At 45.0% G+C, this 20,475-nt stretch overlaps 1 protein-coding gene across 2 annotated transcripts; it reads left to right on the top strand.

The window, feature by feature from the left end:
- The first annotated feature begins 1,056 nt into the window (after nt 1-1,056).
- Nucleotides 1,057-20,400, top strand: LOC135705501 (fatty acid hydroxylase domain-containing protein 2). 2 transcript variants are annotated; one of them, XM_065227251.1, is made up of 5 exons: nt 1,057-1,076; nt 1,978-2,203; nt 2,266-2,339; nt 2,398-3,028; nt 19,407-20,400. In XM_065227251.1, the coding sequence occupies exons 2-5, from the start codon at nt 1,995-1,997 to the stop codon at nt 19,561-19,563; spliced, it is 1,071 nt and encodes a 356-aa protein (XP_065083323.1). In that variant the 5' UTR covers nt 1,057-1,076; nt 1,978-1,994; the 3' UTR covers nt 19,564-20,400. The 2 variants fall into 2 exon arrangements, with proteins under 2 accessions (XP_065083323.1, XP_065083322.1); XM_065227250.1 differs by lacking the exon at nt 1,057-1,076 and adding an exon at nt 1,156-1,296.
- Nucleotides 20,401-20,475: the final 75 nt, after the last annotated feature.

Raw genomic sequence — 20,475 nt, 5'->3', positions numbered from 1 at the left:
GGAGGGGCGTGCAAAACTGAGAGCTCGCCTCGTAAGCAAACATCCTATTGGCGTTGACGGCGACTTTGTAGCTCTTTACTCCTATGGTAAAATCCATAAGCAAACGTCAGACTGTGCGTGAAACATGGCGGACTTCGTACTATCCTTTCACTCCACCGAAAAATCCCATAAGTCACTGTCAATCTTTTCTAGAAGAGACGATTTTTCGACGGTGCCGTCAACGCCAATTGACACTAAAAAATCTGTCAATTTCGCTTTCAGAGAGTCACAATCAATGATTTTATGATTCGTGAGCGCTCACTCTGAGTGAAAGCTCACGAATCGATTGAATAAAAAGAGTTTCCTATGACAATATCAGAACAAATCAAATCGGATTTAAGACTTGTCAAATTCACATATAATATTAATTATATATTTTACGTGCCTGACCTTCCCTATTGTACACATAAGACATTTCAGTTCGTTCATCCATCCGTAATGACCACCTTCTAATTATACAGATACATTGCTTATCTGAACTAGCATAGTGTTTCGTTATATACGTTCAGGGTGCCTTCCATTCATTTTGGCTAAAAATATGTTTTATTAAATTATAGAATAGTAAGATATTATGATGATATTTTGTATGTGTAAGTAACAAGAAAAGATTGTAATGTTTGTGTTTGACGCATAAAACCTGCAAATTTAGCTTTGGCAGAGTCACAATGAGCGATTTTCTAATCGCCTCTTCGCGAAGAGTGAAGAGCGAAGAGTGGGTAAGATAAATGACAAAATCGCTTATTGCGACCCTCGTGTAGCAAAATTGGCAGGTATTATGTGCCAAACACAAACTTCACAGTCTTTTCTTGTTGCTTACAAAAACAAAATATTACTGTAGTATCTTATTATTCCATAATTTAATAAAACATTTTTTTATTCAAAATGAATGGAAGGCACCCTGTATACGTTATATGTATATTGCATTAAATTGACTGTTGCTGGGTCCTTCTAATACAGCCTTCCATGTATGTTCCATCCCTGATTGTTTTCAACAGTATCACTCTGGTAGTGGTCGAGGATACATCGTTCCAGAGAAGGTAAGAGCGAAAGCACCTGGTGCGTGCACATTGAATCTCTACATTTTTCTTTCATTCTTGATTAAGTCATTCAAACGTTCCGTGGAAAAAAATCCACATCATCAAACTGTTGTCGCGTTTGTTTGGAATTCCGCTCGAATTGAAAGTGACCATCCGGTGAAGATTACAACGATGTAATGTTTGAAAACATAATCAGCTGTTCTTTGTTTTACTCCCAAAGGTAGGCAAAATTTTCGGAACTGCGCCTACTGCGTTTCGGTTTTTTTTTATTCAACTGATGAGGACAAAGAAAATTTCGAAATTTCAGTGATAGACGGTGGTGATTTGCAGGATTTCTTTATTTTGCCGAATACCGAAGGGGAATGCTTCGGAAAACTTGCATTACATAATTCCGTTTGTGAGTTTAGGTTGAGTGCAAATGACGTGATTCTAATTGCGCCTTATTTGAAACCTTTTGCTAACCATTGTCCAAAGGCTCTTATCTTAATAGTAATGCAGTGCAGTTAAGAATCTTCAATGTAGAATTTAAATTGCATCAAGATACAATTAAATCATGAGATCCAATCTAAACTCCATCGTTATCAGCCCCGAGAAAATTGCATCTATTCCAAGACCAGGGGGACTCCGCTCACCGGGAAAAACATCAGGACGAAACGGAAAAATCAATTTATCGATTTTCCCTTCTCAACCGCGGTCGTTTGGTTGGTCATCACAAAACAACGTTTGGGGCTCTCTGTTGTGCTTTATTTACAATAAACATTACGGCGCGAGCAGGGAGAGAAACCTGACGGTTTCTCACGCTGGCCTGGCTTTGTTTTGCTCTTTGCGTTCGCATTGTTCCCATGGCTACGACCTGTTGCCGTTGCATCTAATTTCTATTTTTTGTCGGGTGGTTTTACAGAATTTACACCACCCAAAATGATGGACAGCTCTGTTCAGGAGAAAGCGGGATCATCGCCGTCGAGTCCGAAGCGTGATCAACCACAGCAGCAGCAGCCTGCGAATCAGACCCAGACATCTCAACTGGAACCACAAAATCCTAGACTGCTTTCGTCCCTCTACAGCTTCTTGGTCATTGTAAGCTTCTTCTTAGTAGGCTTTGCCGCGTTCCGAAATACTCTTACATGGTGAGTTACATGAAAGTGCCTGCTTTGATTGAATTATGTATACTAATGTGTATTGTTCATAGGCACCTTCAACGGTTCTGGGGAGCATCGGGAGATTTCTGGCAAGCCCAATGGGATCGGTTCATCGACTTTACAGGTTACCCCGTCCACATTTCATTCCCCGGAAATTTCCATTAAATCATGAATCATTCCAGGTGAAGACCCCGCAACGCTGTGGGTTCTCAGCACGACCATTTTCACCGTTTTCGTGTACTGGTTCTTCGGAGGAATTTACACCATCTTCGATCTGACCTGCAAACCCGCATGCATCCGCCGGTACAAGATGCAACCGGGGACGAACGAACCCGTAGATAGGACACGGCTTATGAAGGTCATCGCTACGGTTCTGATGAACCAGACTCTGGTCGGCATTCCGATGGCCGTCTTCATGTACCAGGCGATGCGGTTTCGCGGATTGTGCGATCTTCGCGAGCTGCCCACCTTCCACTGGGTTCTCGCCGAACTGTCGTTCTGCATCTTCATCGAGGAGATTGGTTTCTACTATGCCCATCGGTTGCTGCACAACCGGCACATCTACAAGTACATCCACAAGCAGCACCACGAGTGGGCGGCTCCGATTGCCATCACCGCCATCTACTGTCATCCGATTGAGCACATTTTCAGCAACCTGGTGCCACCTTTCCTGGGGATCTTTATGCTCGGAAGCCACGTGGCCGTCGCCTGGTTGTGGTTCACTTTGGTGATCCTGTCGACGCTGAATGCCCACTCCGGGTACCATTTGCCGTTCTTTCCCAGCCCGGAGGCGCATGATTTTCATCACTTGAAGTGAGTATGCTGTAGGTTGGGGGAAGACGTTTTAAGGAATTTAGGATTTTGGGGCTGAAGGATTTTCGGGGTTGGCTAACTTTGAGTATAATGGAACAACCTGTTAGGACTTTTTGCTTACAAGTCCTAAGAACTTTGGGGACCGATGAACCTGTGAGACTGAGCCGGGGGGAGTTCTTGAGCGGGTTTGAAGGATGTCCAGTAGACTTCGAGCTTGCGGTTAGGTTTAGAAGGCGGTCATGATAATTTTGGGAACTTGGTAGAACAATTTGAGGTTCAAGAGCGGGACCAAGGACAGGTTCGGCTTATTTTCGAACAAATACATGCTTCGGAGCACTTGTTGGTAACTAGTCCAGCAAATTTCAGAGCAACTTAAGGCTCTGAACCATTTGGTGGATTATTTTAACTTTTGGTTAAAATTTGACAGATGAAAAGTTATCGATTAACCCTGCTATCCGAGCATGGTTATTTCTGACAGACAAGAAGTTAAATTTTGACAACCGTGGCTCGAAAACCGGTCGATCGACAGCACGGGGATTTTCGAACATAGAAAATAACTTTCGAAATGTCACTTTTAACCACGAGTTAAATTTAACTCGGCAAATGGTTCACAGCCTTAGGCTCTGAAGCAGTTGGTGGATTATTTCAAATTTTGGTTAAAATTTGACAGATGAAAAGTTATCGATTAACCCTGCTATCCGAGCGTGGGTATTTCTGACAGACAAGAAGTTAAATTTTGACAATCGTGGCTCGAAAACCGGTCGATCGACAGCACAGGGATTTTCGAACATTCAAAATAACTTTCGAAATGTCACTTTTAACCACGGGTTAAATTTAACTCGGCAAATGGTTCACAGCCTTAGACTGTGTTCCATTTGGTGAATTTCCACTTAGATTTGACACTTCAAAAATAAATTAAGATGTTCGAAAATCCCTCTGTTGTTGATCGGCCGATTTTTGAGAAAGCGTCTGTCAAAATTGATTTCTTGTCTATCAGAAATAAGTCTGCTGGAATAGCAGGTTTATTTGAAAATTTTCAATCTATCAAATTTAAGTAAAAATTCACCAAATGGAACACAGCCTTAGTATAATTTTGGTCGAAGGACAAAAGGTCGAATGAACAAACGGTCGAATAGAACTTTTGTCCTTCGAGCTCTTGTCCATCGACATTTTGTCCTTCGACTTTTTGTGCTACAACCGAACCAGAAAATCGCTTATCTTATAGGGTTAAGTAACTCGAAACACTTAAGGTGATACTCTAAGGAAGCCTTAGCGTGAAACTTTAAAGGCACAAATGTCAGCTTCCACAAAACATACAAATTTGAAATTGCTACTCCTTGTTTGCTGTGCTACTACAAACAGAGAGTAGCAATTTCAAATTTGTATGTTTTGTGGAAGCTGACATTTGTGCCTTTGAAGTTTCACGCTAAGGCTTCCTCAGAGTATCACCTTAATAGATGGCATTTTTTCTCAGTGTGTCCCAACCCAAGTGTTCCGCAGTGACTAGTGAATACTTTGGTATGTTTGGCAACCCGGTATTTCTGACAGTTCGAATGTTTGGTATAGAGATTAATAACGTTCTATTAATAACTCTATCGGTTGCATCGCCTGGCTAACCTAAAAATTATATGAAATCTAGATAGAGCTGGAATTAAAGCGTAACAGCTTTTGTAAACAATGACTTAACTCGATGATTTTTAGGAATTGAAAGCATGCCCACGCAAATCAACATAACCATCGGGTAAGGGGAAGTCTTCGCCTACCCGATGGTTATGTTGATTTGTGTTGGCGAGCCTTGACTTTTTAGAAATCGTCGAAAGAAGTCATTGTTTACAAAAGCTGTTACGCCCTAATTTCAGCTCTATCTAGAAATTAGATCTGAGTTTGACAGCGATTTGTTATGCATTTTCCAAACGATGCAAGTTGCTATCGCTGTGCAAACATAAGCAAACGGTGTGCTCGTATCCCTAATAAACAAATACCATAAACGAACTGCATCCCGGATGGGTAAACTATCCCACAAATGGTTTTGATGATACCCCGAACACGTCGTTAAGCTCACTTTCATGGTTATTTTTATTAGGGATTGCAAGTAGAAGGGGCACCTCGCGAAGGTTTGCCTGAAGAAAACGGCCGCCGTGAAATCATATTCCCGTACGACGAACAAACCACATTCGGTTCAGATAAATTACGTGGACCAATCCGGCGATCGTCAAGCGGCGGGAAGTGCGGAAGTGCGTGAAGTTTGTACGGTCGAGTCGACGTCGCGTTGCAAGAAATTCGAATTGAATGTTTTCGTGAACGGAAAGAACATTCGTTTTGAAGTTGATACTGGTTCGCCGGTCAGTATCATCAGTGCGGAATGCCGGAATCGACTGTTTCCGAGTACGCGGTTGCATGAATGCGATACGAACTTGGTTAGCTATTGCAATACCAGCTTCGAAGTTCGTTGTACGTTGTGAATTCGTATGGTAGAAGAAAATGCCGGTGGACTGGAACAACATGTTCCAGGGCTCGAGTGTTGTGAATACGATTGCTGCTACTGTTTCCCCACGTCGTGATACCATAGAACTCTAAGACTTTCTGGTCCCGAAGAAACGTGCTCAACTTTTTGGCTCAGCTCTTAAACTCTCTTCGGTCCCAAGCTAATCGATTCACCCCTCGAAACATAGGAAAATTCACGAACCCCTCATTTTATCTGTCAAACTTCCATAGCGAATCCAAACAAATAAAGTGTAGTACTAGAATTTAAACTAGAATGGGGTACGTTAATCGTTTGCTTGGGACCAATGGGCTAGTCAAGTAGTGAGCTAATTTAAAATCGTTAGTTTCCACCGGTTGGTGATACTGCATTGGAGGAAGTTTTGGAGAAGTACCCGAAGGTTTTCGAGGACTCGATTGGAGAGATTTCCCACGTTCAAGCTAACCTACCATTGAAGACCATTGCTCGGGCCGTGTTTCTGAAGGCGCGGAAGATAACCTTCTATATGCAGAGAGCGGGTGAGGACGAATTGGAGAAGCTGGTTGCAGCTGCGAAAGTTAACTCCAGTAACTGGGCGACACCGATTGTTCCTGTGACGAAATCGCAGAACCGGGTGAGGATTTGCGGAGACTACCAGTGAACCCGAACCTCGTAGCGGACAAGCATCCGCTGCCTACTGTGGATGAGCTGTTTGCTTCGCTAGCGGGAGGAAAGAAGTTTAGCAAGATTGATCACGTCCAAACGTATCTTCAACTGGAAGTAGCTCCGGAGGACCGTGAAATGCTAACGCTGAGTACAAACCGTGGTCTTTACCGTCCGAATCGTCTATCTGGCAGTGGCAGATAGAGATGGAGTAAGCGTTTTTAATGATGACATCAAGATCACGGGGGAAAACAATGAAGTTCATTTGCGACGGCTGGATGAGGTACTTTGTCGACTGAACGAATGCGTAAAGAGCAAATCAAAACATTGAACGTCGCGTGATAGTGGAATTTAATCAAGGCCTAAATACTTTTACGTAGCCTTTTGTTTTCGGATTTGAAAGATCGTCGGTTGCAGTGGCTTGCTTACTGAGCAGAAAAACGCGGTCCCAGGTCCTTTCATATTAAAAATGTATGGTAAGATCGCTTGTTTATCGTGTATTTTGCTAAACCTTTCGTTGTCGTCGGTGCCGGGTTTGAATAGTTATAACAACTTGAGTAACGGTATGATTTGATATGAGGGGCTCGGTGGCCTTAGAGCAACCGTTTTTGCTTACTGAGCAGAACAACCTGAGTCTAATCTCAAGCCCATCCACATCAAGATTCGTCAATCGTTTAATTTGTTAATATGACTACATTTGGAGGCGAACCAGCCCCAGGCTGAAAGCCTCCCTAATAAAGATAAATCAATCAATCAATATGACTACATGGTAATAACAACAATCAATTCGAAACTAACGATTTTAAATTGGCTCACTACTTGACTAGCCTATTGGTCCCAAGCAAACGATTAACGTATCCCATTCTAGTCGAAATTCTAGTACTACACAATGTTTGTTTTGATTCGCTATGAAAGTTTGACAGATAAAATGAGGGGTTAGTGGATTTCCCTATGTTTTGAGGGGTGAATCGATTAGCTTGGGACCGAAGAGAGTACCAGAGCTGAGCCAAAAAGTTGAGCACGTTTCTTCGGGACCTTCTGGTCTTAGAGTTACCTCTATGGTAATAACAGCAACTCGATGATTAAAAAGGAGCTCGTTTGCCTAGTAGCAAACGTTTTTGCTTACTGAGTAGAAGACCGTGGGTCGTGTTATACGATCGTTAGGACATCAATTCAGCTTATCGTTAACCAAAACGAACCCTGCTGCAAACACAACCCTCTTACCCAACATCCCTGTGATTCCTCGTGGAAGTGCAGAGGACTCCTCGGCTTCCATCAAAGCGAGTGTCACGTCAACACATTCCTACCCATTCCTTTCTCGACCTGCGTTCAGGCGCGGCTGGCGCTGGTATTGCCTAATTCTAGATCACCAGTTTTTACACATTGAGGATGATTGCTAGTCCCAAGCATCCCCTAATAAAAAATAACTATAAACGAACGATAACCCAAATAATTGAACTTTTCCACTAATGGTTTGGAAGATACCCAGAACACGTCGTTCAGCAAAATAACCATAACAATTTTATTAGGGTCGTCTATTGGTTCTCTTTGTAATTACAGCTGGTCTGGCAATAACAGAGTAGCAACCGTGGGCGGTCAATCATGCTCATGCTCATGCTCATGAACGAATGCGATGGAGACGTGCGAGTTCTTCGTGGACAACATCGAATACTGCGGTTACTCCATCGATAAGGAAGGGATCCATAAGATCCGGAAGAAGGTGCAAGCAATACAGGAAATGCCAAAGCCGAAGAATAAGGACGAAGTTCGGTCATTCGTAGGTTCCGTCAACTGCAACGGGCGGTTCTTCGCTTAACAATTTACTGAAGAAGTATGTTCCATTCATATGGGGACTGTGCTATGTATCCAGATGGCACGGAACGTCCAATCCAGTTCGCGTCCCAGACCCTGAACTATGTGCAGCAGAACTATATGCAGCTGGACAAAGAGGCGTACGCCATCATATTCGACGTGAAGAAGTTTTTCCAGTACTTGTTTGCCGGTGACGTCAGCGTTAAGGATACAGCACTCCGATAAACCTACTTGCAGAGCTTCGCCTACGAGATTCGGTTCCGGAAATCCACGGATCATGCGAATGCGAACACCATGTCTAGAATTACGTTAGGAGTAATTGATTCTCAGAACGAAATCGAGGAATCTGATGTTGTGGAGTTGAGTCAAATCCACACTCTCCCCTTGACTGCGGTCGAGATAGGTCAAGCTACTGCGGAGGATCAGACGGTGCAAAAACTTGTTCAAGGAATCAAGCACGGTCGGCTGGTGAACGCCAAGGATCGGTTTGGAATCGAGCAGACCGAGTTTTCCCTACAGAAAGGACGTCTGCTTCGAGGAATTTGAATGTGCGTGCCAGCAGTTCTCAGGAAACGTGTGCTGGATGAATTACATTCTTTTCACTTCGGTACAACCCGTACTAAGGCAAGAGGCTATTGCTGGTGACCTGGTTTGGATCGGAGCCTGCGAAGATGAACCTGGAAAGTGAATCGTTTCAAAGGGTCTATGTCGATTATCCGGGTTCTTCATAGATGCTTCGTTCAGTAAGTGGCCATGGATCAAGGTGTGCAGATCCATTACGGCCGAATGCACCGAAAGCATGTGTCACGAGATCTTCAATACGTTTGGCATACCGTATTCGGTTGACAGACTCGATCGAGGATCGAATTGCTGCTACTGACGAATGAAACTTCAAGCAAGGCTGATATTGCTGTCGTAATCGACTTCAACATTTTCTCTCGCTGGTTGGAGGATGAGATGGACAATCAACTCGCAAGTCTCAATCCTGTCTTCAGTGCCAAGAAAGCAAACTTCTCACCGAAGCCGAAGCAGATTGATCTCAACGTCAACAGTCGTGAGGCGAGACAGCGAAGTGTCCGCTATGCTCGTCAAGATCGCATGCTAGTTTGAAGAAGTGGGAGCAATTCCGCAAGTTATCTGTTGCCCAACGTCGGTCTGCTGCTAGTTCTTGCAAGGTCTGCTACACCTGTATGAGAGCGGATCACACAAGAAGAAACTGCACATCCAAGAAGAAGTGTTCGATCTGAGAGAAGAATCATCACGAACTGGTTCATAATGATGAACTTCCAACGACCACCGCGTCTCGCCGACCGGATACTCAAGACAGTCAGATGAACGTATCCAACGTGAACGGTAAAAACGTCAACACACTGCTCCGAGTGGGAAAAGTGAAGATTCGTGGTCCGAATGCCGTCGAGGAAGTGTTTGCCCTTTTTGATGAAGGCTCTTCTCTCTCGATGATGGATGCTGTTCTAGCGACGAGGATTGGAATGCACGGGCCGATCTCTTCCGTGAATTATAGATGGACTAACAAGCGAAATGGTTCATGGCAAATAATATTCGCACGGTGCAGAACATCGACTTGCCACGGGTAAAATTTGACGTTGACAGGGTAAAGCTGTTGTACCCGATGTTGCACGAGGATAAACCGGTTGCGATACAAGATGCTCGTCCCTGTATGGTGATTGGTTCAAACAATGCTGGTCCGATTGTCCCGCTGAAGACGGTGCAATACTCACTGAACGGTTAGCAGTTGACTCGGTGCCATCTGGGTTGAACGATTCACGGAGTAATTGAACCGAACGCTGCTGGATCAATCGATCATCATGCTTTCCTGGTGTGTTCTGAATACAACGACATCGAGCTAACGGATCTGGTGAAGCAGATGTAGAAGACTTCGGCATCACTGGTCAGTCTCCGAAGATAGCAGACGAATATTAACGTGCACTGGATATAATGAACCGTACAATCACGTGACGAGGAGAACGCTTCGAGTTAGGACAGATCTACAAGTACAAGTGGCGCTGTGTCTTCTCCTTCGATGGCACAATTCATGAAAAACTTCAATGCAATGGAACTGGAGGAAAAGTACCCTGGTGTTGAACGAGCTGTGCTGGAACAACACTACGTCGATGACTATTTTGATTGCGCGGACACGGAGGAAGAAGCCATTGAACTGGTGCAGCGAGTGGTTAAGGCACACGATCACGGAGGATTCAAACTGGTGAAATTTGCATCGAACTCTGAAGCTCTTCTGGATTCGCTTGACCCTTCTTTGGTAGCCGAGAAGAAAGGAAGTGACACTCGTGTACTCGATATCAGGTGGGATCTTCTTTCAGATGAATTTGTGTTACCGCTGGTAGGCACGGTGCCTACCAAACGGCAGCTGCTGAAGTTTATGATGAGCATATTCGATCCATTGTGTTTACTCAGTCCGATTGCGATACACCTGAAGATTATGTTCCAAGAACTGTGGCGGTTGCTAAAGTGATATGGCCAAAAAGACGTTCGAACAAGCGAAACTAAAACTCGAAAACTGTCGTTAACGTTTAGCAAAATAGAAAGACTTCATTTATTTTATCGTCACTTACAAAGTTGTGCCGATAAAAGTGCGATGTGCAGAGATTGTAATTCTCAACACGCCCGCTCAAACGCTGCAATCTGGTATTCCAATACTCGACCGCAACTTTTGGAACGCTAGAACAGGAAGACCTCTCGTGAGCATTTTCTGCCTGCTGTTCTGTCGACGGTACGTAGTCCACCTTAATGCTTCCGGCCTCGACAAGCTCTCGCACGTAGAAGTACTTAACGTCGATATGTTTGAGTCTTCCAGTATCCTTGGGATTTGAAACGATCCTCATTGTAGATTGGTTATCCTCGTGAAGTGGTACTGGACTATCCAATCTCCAACCTAAATCCTTCAACACACGTATCAACCATCGGCTATGACACGCTGCTGCACAGAGCGCAATAAGTTCAGCTTCCGTAGACGAAAGTGATACTGTGGGTTGCTTTCTCGCAAACCAACTAACTGTCGCACCGAAAACCTTGAATAGAGCTCCCGAAACAGACCGGCGATCCGTTATATCGTTGGCCCAATCCGCATCTGAATACGCTTCCAACAAAAGTTCATCGTTGTCCGCCTGGTATACGAGCCCAACATTCAATGTATCCTTGACGTATCTCAGCACTCTCCGCAGGTGAGTCCAGTGTTCCTCGTTGAAGCAGGTTTGAAACTGGCTGAAATAATTTGCCGCTGCAGCCAGATCCGGCCTCGTTGTCATGGAGACGTACATGATACAGCCCACGAGCTCTCGGTAGGGCTTATCAATTTTCTTGGACTCATCTCCTTTTGCAAGTCGAAGCCTGTGTTCCATTGGCGTGGAAATAGGACGACAATTGTCCATACCGAAACGAATCAGCAGACTCTCCAAATAGATGTTCTGGCTTATACGCATGATCTTCTTATCAGCATCACGATCAATCTTCATTCCCAGAAAACTCTTGACTGGTCCTGCATCGGTCATCTCGAACAAAGCTTGCTTGACTTTCAGTACGATCTTCTCCGAAGGACTGACCACGAGTACATCATCTACATACAGCACCAGTATCGCTCGACGCTTCCCTGATCCACGAAAGTACAGACATAGATCACTTGCACTGCGCTTGAAGCCAAGTTCCTCCACGAAAGCGTGGAAACGCTCATTCAACGTTCGGCTCGCTTGCTTCAGTCCATAAAGTGATTTATTTAAGCGACACACCATGCCATCCTTGTGACCGATGCCCTCCGGCTGTTGCATATATATTTCCTCCGACAATGTCCCATTAAGGAATTCCGTCTTGACATCCATCTGATGTACGGCAATTCCTTCTCGATTTGCCAACGCCAAAACAGCACGCAAGGTATCCAAACGGGCCACCGGAGAATATGTTTCTTCGTAGTCAAATCCACGTTTTTGGCTGAATCCCCTTGCTACGAGTCGCGCCTTGTACCGTGGTGGCTGATCGTCCTCGGCTCTCTTGATCTTGAAAATCCTTTTGCAAGTAACCGCACTCCGACCCTTCGGAAGCTTTTCCAAGGTCCACGTCTCATTCTTCACCAGCGAATCGATTTCTTCCTGCATAGCTTGCTGCCACTTCGGCCAATCACTTCTCTTCTGCATTTCTGACACTGACTCAGGTAAGTCTTCAACGTACACTAAAGCGTTCAATGCGAAACTGGCATAGTCTAACTCATAGTCTTGATGCCAAGTAGGCGCACTGCGATAACGAACCGGTCTACCCTCAGGAACGGCTTCTTCTAACATCGATTCACTCGCGTAATCGCCGATCGTGTAGAGATTCAGCTCATATAGATTTCCGCGACGCACGCCGGTTGCAACCACTTCGGAACCATTGTTAATGTTCACCTTCCCGTCACCAAAAACAACCTTCATCCCTTTCGTCTCCACGTTCAACACAGAAAGCAAATTGAATCGCAAAGAGGGTACAAACAAAACATTGTTAATAATACATGGAACGGACTCACCATCTACGACGGACAACAGTCGTACGGTTCCAGAATGACGTGCCACGATCGACTCGCCGTCTTTGGCCACGGCAATCTCAATCGGCTGCTCAAGCGGTCGCAATTCGTCAAACAGATCCTCATCGTTTACTAGATGGTCTGAACAACCGGAATCTATAAACCACTGCACTCGTCGTCGCTCCGGAATAGTGTCACCATTCTTCAAAACCAAGAACGAAACTGCATTTCCGTCCGCCATGTTCGCCTTCGATCGGCTCCTCTGTTGTTTGTCAGTTGTTTTCTTCTGATTCTTCGGGCACTCCGATAGTTTGTGGCCCTCTTGTTGACATCCGTAACACTTGAAAATTCTCTTCTTCTTTTCCTTCTTCGGTCCCGCGAATGCCGCACCATCCGACCGTGGAGAAAACGATTCCGCACTAGTACCGTATCGTTTGATCTCTTCGTCTAAAAGATGACACTTCACAAACTCGAGTGACAACCCTTCTTCTGGCATCGTTTCTAATGCCGTCACTACTGTGGAGAAACTCGGTCCGAGTGTGACCAGCAAATGGCATATCACAGCAATATCTTCGATCACTGCTCCCGTGTTCCGATACTCGCGTACTAATCGGTCAAATCGAAGGAAATGGTCCTGAAGGGAACCATATTCGAAACGTAAACAAAGCATCTTCCTCTTCAAGTGCATTCTACTCGCGATACTTTTTCGTTCGAATCAAAGCATCCCAAATTTGCTTTGGTGTTGTTTTCTCTTGCACGTACTCTAGTTGTGTTTCATGTATGCGAGATATCAACAAAGATTTACACTTCCTATCTTTCTTCGCTCGCTTCTCACGATTCACTTGCTTCGCAGCTTTCACTTCCGCTGTATCACTCGCTATCTCCACCATGCTTCACCCGCCTCCTGTTCCACACAATCTAGCAGGTCATGCTCCTCGAGCACAACTTGTATGCGGAATTTCCACGCGGTGAAATTCGACCGTCAAACAGCGGCAGCATAAAGCGCTCGTTTTTCTCTTCGTCTGCCATAATTACACTTCACTTCACGAATGAAAATAGAAGTGAATATGCAGTACTTCTGGACCGATTCTAAAACCTGCTTGAGTTGGTTGAAGACGAGTCAGAAGCTCACGGCGTATGTTGGTTCTCGTGTCATGAAAATTAAGGAGAATGGTGATGGAGTTGATTTGTAGCATTGGGTTCCATCGCAGCTGGACGTAGCTGATTTGGCTACGAAGTTCTCCAAGTTTGTTTGTATGCAGGAATGGTTGAAAGGTGCTGACTTTCTGTATCGGGATAGTGTCCATTGGCCGAACAATGAACCGCTAGAGATGTCCTCTTCTGAGTTGGTAAATTCCCATACTGAAGTGATTGCTGAGGTTTTCGTGGATCCGATGTGCTGTACCGTGGTTGAAGTTATGTTGGTTGACCTTTCCGATATTGAGAGGTTGTCTGATTTCAATCGCTTGATTAGATCTACTGCGTACTACCTGAAAATGCGAAAGATTTTAACACTGCCAAAGTGTGAAAAGCCTAGATTTTTGACAATCTCCGTGAAAGACATGGATGCAGCTAAGACTGCCTGGTATAGGAAGGTACAGTCGGAAGTTTTCTGTGAAGAGTTGCGCAGACCGGATTCGTGAAAAGCAATAGTCGTTTGGAAACATATTTGCCATTTCTGGATAACGGAATCATCCGTATGCGAGGTCGTCGTGTGCAGGATGATGGAAAGTCGTTTGAAGTGAACAATCCTGTGATTCTTCCTGACAACCACCAGTTTTCAACTCTACTGATTCGTATGTACCATATCGCCAACGCACATCAAGGAATGGAGACCGTTGTTAACAATATCAAGGAACGGCACCGTATCCTGAAGATTCGGTCACAGGTGAAGAAGTACACAATGTCCTATGTCAAGTGTCGTGAGCTTAGAGCAAATCCGACCGTTCCGCAAATGGGAAACCTACCACCGGAAAGAACAACCCCGTTCGTGTTCCCGTTTACATGTACGGGTATTGATTATTTTGGACCGTTGCCTGTAAAAGTTGATCCTTTAAATTTGTCGAACCTCTTAACGGAATCCCTTAATGAAGAGCTTTGAGTCTTCTCCTTCTTCTTCTTCTTCTTCGCATTTCAAGCTTATTGCATATCGCATATTAGCTTATTGCGTGCTCTCAACTTAGTGTTCTAGATGCACTTCCACAGTTATTAATTGAGAGCTTTCGATGCCTGTACCATTTTTGCATTGGTATAATTGTGTGGCAAGTCCAATCATACTTCTATGCCCAGGGAAGTCGAGAAATTTTCCAACCCGAAAAATTCCTAGACCGGACCGGGAATCGAACCCAGCCACCTCCAGCATGGTCTTGCTTTGTAGCTGCGCCTTTACCGACTGAGCTAAGGGAGGCCCCGAAAAGCTTTGAGTGGGTTGGTTTATTTCCTTTTAATTCCGTTATAATTGCTTATCTTTTGACAGAAAAATAGGTGGGTAGTATTGTTCACGTGTATGAAACCAAGAGCTGTACACCTTGAAGTCGTGCCATCTTTAGACACGGGCAGCTGCATCCGCCATCCACTGTTTCATGTCCATCCGTGGCTTACCACAGTGCATCATGACCGACAACGGTACCAACTTTACTGGTGCAGATGCTGAACTGAAGCAACTGGTAAGAACTCTGGATCAGCCGCAGATTGAAGATTCGCTGAGCGTCAGAGGTGTTGAGTGGAAGTTTACTCCACCTCGTGCTCCACATTTCGGAGGTTGCTGGGAACGTTTAGACACCCTACGGACTTGGTGCTGTGTATTGCTTTGTGCGAGGCAATGAAGACCGTAAACAACAGACCTTTGACACACGTTCCGGATGACCCCCTGGACCCTGAACCGATAACACCAAACATATTACTGCTTGGCCGAAACAATTCAATCCAGTTCGACCATAACTTTGATGAACGAGATCTTAACTGTCGTGCTGCCTACAAGCATTCTCAGATTTACGCGGATCGTTTCTGGCACAGGTGGATAGCCTCGTTCCGTCCGGAGTTGATCAGAAGCCGCAAGTGGCCGGACAGCAGGAATTATCACGTCGGTGATCTAGTGATGATAGTGGACGAATCGCTACACCGAGGAAGCTGGCCAAAAGGAGTTGTAGCGAAGATCTACCAAGGACGGGATGGAAAAATGAGAACAGTTGCAGTGCGGACATCAAAGTCGACCTACAACCGGTTGTGCTGCTACAGGCCATCAGCTCGGTTCCTGGCACGGAGAATGTTGCTAACACTGCCAGTCGGAACTTTTCTACTCGGGAGTCGTCACGCCGTCAACCGAAGTGAAAAGAAGTTTAGAAATGTGTCCGTTACGAGTAGAAATAAAATAGTTTAATTAAAAAGCAATAGAAGTTGTTTTTAGTGAAAAACATTAGTACCGTAGGAGTGAAGTGGAAAGGTTGATCTGCGTGTCGAAAGTATACTCTGTGGTTCGTATCACTGGTCGCACTGCGGAAAACCTGATTGGAGCAAAACTGACGCTCTTTCCCCCGACAAACGAACATTCTGGCCAGGACTTCTCTCGATAGCCTGGACACGCTTCTGCAGACAGGTGAGCAAACACCCGGCCGTCAACGACCAGGACGATTGCTACAATTGCTGTGCGTTAGTTCTTGGATGGTTATCGAGTACGTGTTCGCGATTTCTTGTCTAGTACATACATACATTTATTTGTACAACATCACATTTAAGATAAGACATTATCAACAATAGTAAGCCACAATACTCGGTTTGCGGCTGCCGCTCTCCACCCTCGGTCATGCTCTACCTGGTCCGCCCATCGTGCTCTCTGCGCTCCACGCCTTCTTGTGCCAACCGGATCAGTAGCGAACACCAACTTTGCAGGGTTGTTGTCCGGCATTCTTGCAACATGCCCTGCCCACCGCATCCTTCCGGCTTTGGCCACCTTCTGGATGCTGGGTTCGCCGTAGAGTGCAGCGAGCTCATGGTTCATTCTTCGCCGCCACTCACCGTTCTCCTGCACACCGCCGAAGATCGTCCTTAGCACACGTCGCTCTAAAACTCCGAGTGCTTGCAGGTCCTCCTCGAGCATAGTTCATGTCTCGTGTCCATAGAGGACCGCCGATCTTATTAGCGTTCTGTACATGGTACATTTGGTGCGGGGGTGAATCTTTTTTGACCGTAGTTTCTTCTGGAGCCCGTAGTAGGCACGACTTCCACTGATGATGCGCCTTCGTATTTCACGACTCACATTGTTGTCAGCCGTGAGTAAGGATCCAAGGTAAACGAATTCCTTCACTACCTCGAAAGTATCCCCGTCTATTGTGACATTACTTCCTAGACGAATGCTGTCATGTTCGCTTCCGCCTACTAGCATGTACTTTTTTTTTTTGAGGCACTCACCACCAGTCCGACCTTTGCTGCTTCCTGTTTCAGGCGGGTGTATAGTTCTGTCACCGTTCCAAATGTTCTTGCGATAATGTGCATGTCGTCCGCAAAGCACACAAATTGACCGGATTTCGTGAAAATCGTACCCCGGCTGTTGAGTCCGGCTCGTCGCATTACACCTTCTAGAGTGATGTTGAAGAGTAGGCATGAGAGTCCGTCACCTTGTCGCAGTCCCCGGCGAGATTCTAATGAACTGGATAGTTCACCCGAAACCCTTACGCAGTTTTGCACACCGTCCATCGTTGCTTTGATCAGTCTGATCAGCTTCCCAGGAAAGCCGTTCTCGTCCATGATTTTCCATAGCTCTGTGCGGTCGATACTGTCGTATGCCGCTTTAAAGTCGATGAACGAATGATGCGTTGGGACCTGGTATTCACGGCATTTCTGGAGGATTTGCCGTACGGTGAAGATCTGGTCCGTTGTCGATCGGCCGTAAATGAAACCGGCATGATACCTTCCCTCGAATTCGGTCATTTTAGGTGATAGACGACGGAAGATGATCTGGGATAGCACTTTGTAGGCGGCATTCAAAATGGTGATCGCTCTGAAGTTCTCACATTCCAAATGGTCGCCTTTCTTGTGAATGGGGCAGATTACCCCCTCCTTCCACTCCTCCGGTAGTTGTTCTGTTTCCCAGATCCTGACTATCATCCGGTGCAGGCAGGTGGCCAACTTTTCTGGGCCCATCTTGATGAGTTCGGCTGCGATACCATCCTTACCAGCTGCTTTGTTGTTTTTGAGCTGCTGAATGGCATCCTTAACTTCCCTCAGCGTGGGAGTTGGGTCAGATCCGTCCTCTGCTGCACTGACGTAGTCGTTTCCTCCCGTGCCTACGTTCTCCTCGCCATTCAGGTGCGCATCGAACTGCTGCTTCCACCTTTCAATCACCTCACGTCCGTCCGTCAAGAGGCTCCCGTCCTTATACTTGCACAGTAATAAATGTAAATTTGGCAAGATCGTCGAGAAGCTTGGAAAACTTCGTTATACGGTGCGATTGGATGATAGTCGAATCTGGGAGCGTCACATTGACTACGTCGTCGGTGTGGGCGCGTATCGGAGGAACCTCCAAGAGAGGAGTACATCGAACTCGACGGACCTACAACTTCGGCTGCTGCGCCTGTGGCCCAAGCTGTTGCGAATCCTGTTGAGGAAGCTATTGCTACAACACCGGTGGTTCCTTGCGCTACGCCTGCTGCTACGACGATGATGTCTACTCCTGGACCCCATGAACGTTCCTCGGCTGCCGTGGCCGGTCGGAGGCTGCCCCGACGTTCCAGTTGGGTAATCGTACCTCACCAAAGATTGAATTTGTAATTTCTTTTGCCTAACCTACTGTAACTAGCTTTTTGGAAATGGATGAATTGATTAGCTTAGATTGAATTTCATGGCATACCAGCAAATCGATTGGAACTTTGAAATTCATCAAAAACATAGTATCCTGAACAATTACGTTTTCATCGTTCACATGTTGAATATAATCTGGGAAATGTTTGTTCAGCGCAAGGAAATATTGACACAGTTTGTAGCTTATGAAAACACTTTCCTGATGACTTGAAATGCTGAGTAATGTGAACTTAACGAAACTAGCCTTTAAATAAGATTCGCTTTACCGGTGCACTTGCAGTGTAGCTGCAAAACTTTACGTAATATCGCATTTCAACTGCTTACGAAACACGAAAAAAGAACTACTAGGTACTGTCGTTATAAGAGAGCCATGCACTGATTTGCTTTGTTTACCCAATTGTCACCGAGGGGTGGTAATCGAGGGGTGACTACGAGGTGCCTTTGACAGACCTAGCTGTTAATGTGTACGAACATTCATATTTTTGACGTCTGTGATTTCTATATGGGGGTATATTTTGTGAAAACCGAAAATGGACCATGTAACAAAATTATGAAAGATTTTGAACGTTAATAGCTCAGCTGCCCCTGGACCAATTTCAAAAATTTTATCACCAATCGATCATAAATATTTCTACGCATCTGCTCAATTCACTATTGAAAATTCCACAAATGTGCAACTGCTGCTATGATTAAAATTATCACCGATTGCCTGCGAAAAGCGATTTCCCTAACACAGATTGTAAAGTTGAATTCCTTCCAGTCTCGCCAAACGGTGTTTGTTCAGTCACTGCGTGGTGAGTGATGGTGTTCTCCAGTACACAACGAAAGGATGCCTGCAAGCAACGAGCTTCAGCTCACATGAGCATCCATAGAAGGAGGAAGAAGCTGCAGAACTATTGATCGGAATCAGTAGCTCTTCGTGAGTCGCTGTGGGCCATCTATGTCAAGCGCGTCGTACTAAATTCCTACACAAAACACAAGCTCCTGCTGCAGTTAACAAATAACATTTATTATATAAGACCACGAAGGCCTACGTCACCATTGCGTACAACCCCATAGGGCTGTCCCTTGTAGTTTTTTTTTTAAATTAAAACGCAATTATTCTCCCAATCTCCTTCCAGATTCAACCAGTGCTTCGGCGTGCTGGGAGTGTTGGATCGCCTGCACGGCACGGACACTCTGTTCCGCAATACCAAGGCCTACGCCCGTCACATCATGATGCTGAGCTTCATGCCTGCCCGGGAAGCGTTTCCGGAACCGGCCAAAAAGGCATTCTAAGAGCAATTGTGCGTATATTTTTTTTTCATACATGTGTCTATGATGTACTGTTCGGACGTAGCATAGCTACTACCAATACTACTACTATGTACTACATTGCTAAATACCTACCACAAACACACACACACACCACTACTAGATATATACAACATTCGATGGAGGTATGTATGATGGGGATCGATCGAATCAACGATCAACAGGAATGCGGGTTTGGAATTTAGGAAATCACAACACTCTAGCACTGGCTATCCCATAGCTAATTGGAGGATATGATATTGTAGTTAAAAAAAACATTCAATGCGCCACAGTGCGGCTTATCGTGTTTTGCACACCGACTATTCAAACAACGCTAAATCAATGCTATTTACAGTTTTATTTCAAGATAGTTATATTTCTAAACTGTATCCAAAGGCATCAACTGTTCCAACCTCACTTTTTTTTTTAAATTATGAATAAAATAACAGAGGAGAAAGTGAGGTTAGAAAAGTTTTTGCATTTGTCCACTTGAACTTGATTGAGATAGGTAAAATCGAGAATGACGACGAATGCATATTGCAGCAGCAGCAGCAGCAGCAGCAGCACCAATACAATTATTGACACGCATACATACACACATACACCACAAGACTGTGATTAGACGAAAAGCAAAAGCAAACGCGCCTACATCTATTACGATTTATAATAGAGACAAATGATGAGGCTGGAAGTCCCGTTGGGCGGAAGAAGCAGAATGCATAATATTTCATTCAAATCCCCTTCATTTACTGAAAATCATTTTCTCATCTTGACATTCTACACCAAAAAAAAAAACATGCAAAACTATATATTTTCAATGGATTTAGAGTATGGAAAATACATGAATAATCTTCTCAGTGTAATAACACAGTTCGATTTGTAGAGAAAGCCTTGCTA

This window comes from Ochlerotatus camptorhynchus, unplaced genomic scaffold, assembly GCF_037179485.1.
Source record: "Ochlerotatus camptorhynchus isolate MF236.1 unplaced genomic scaffold, CSIRO-AGI_Acam_v1.1 ptg000268l, whole genome shotgun sequence".
Classification (NCBI taxonomy): domain Eukaryota; kingdom Metazoa; phylum Arthropoda; class Insecta; order Diptera; family Culicidae; genus Ochlerotatus; species Ochlerotatus camptorhynchus.
This window is presented reverse-complemented; position numbering and strand designations above follow the sequence as displayed.

Coding starts and splice junctions, on each gene's coding strand:
- LOC135705501 (XM_065227251.1), top strand. CDS start 1,995: ATGATGGACAGCTCTGTTCAGGAGAAAGCGGGATCATCGCCGTCGAGT. Junction 2,204..2,265: donor TTCCGAAATACTCTTACATG/GTGAGTTACATG, acceptor TATTGTTCATAG/GCACCTTCAACGGTTCTGGG. Junction 3,029..19,406: donor CATGATTTTCATCACTTGAA/GTGAGTATGCTG, acceptor ATCTCCTTCCAG/ATTCAACCAGTGCTTCGGCG.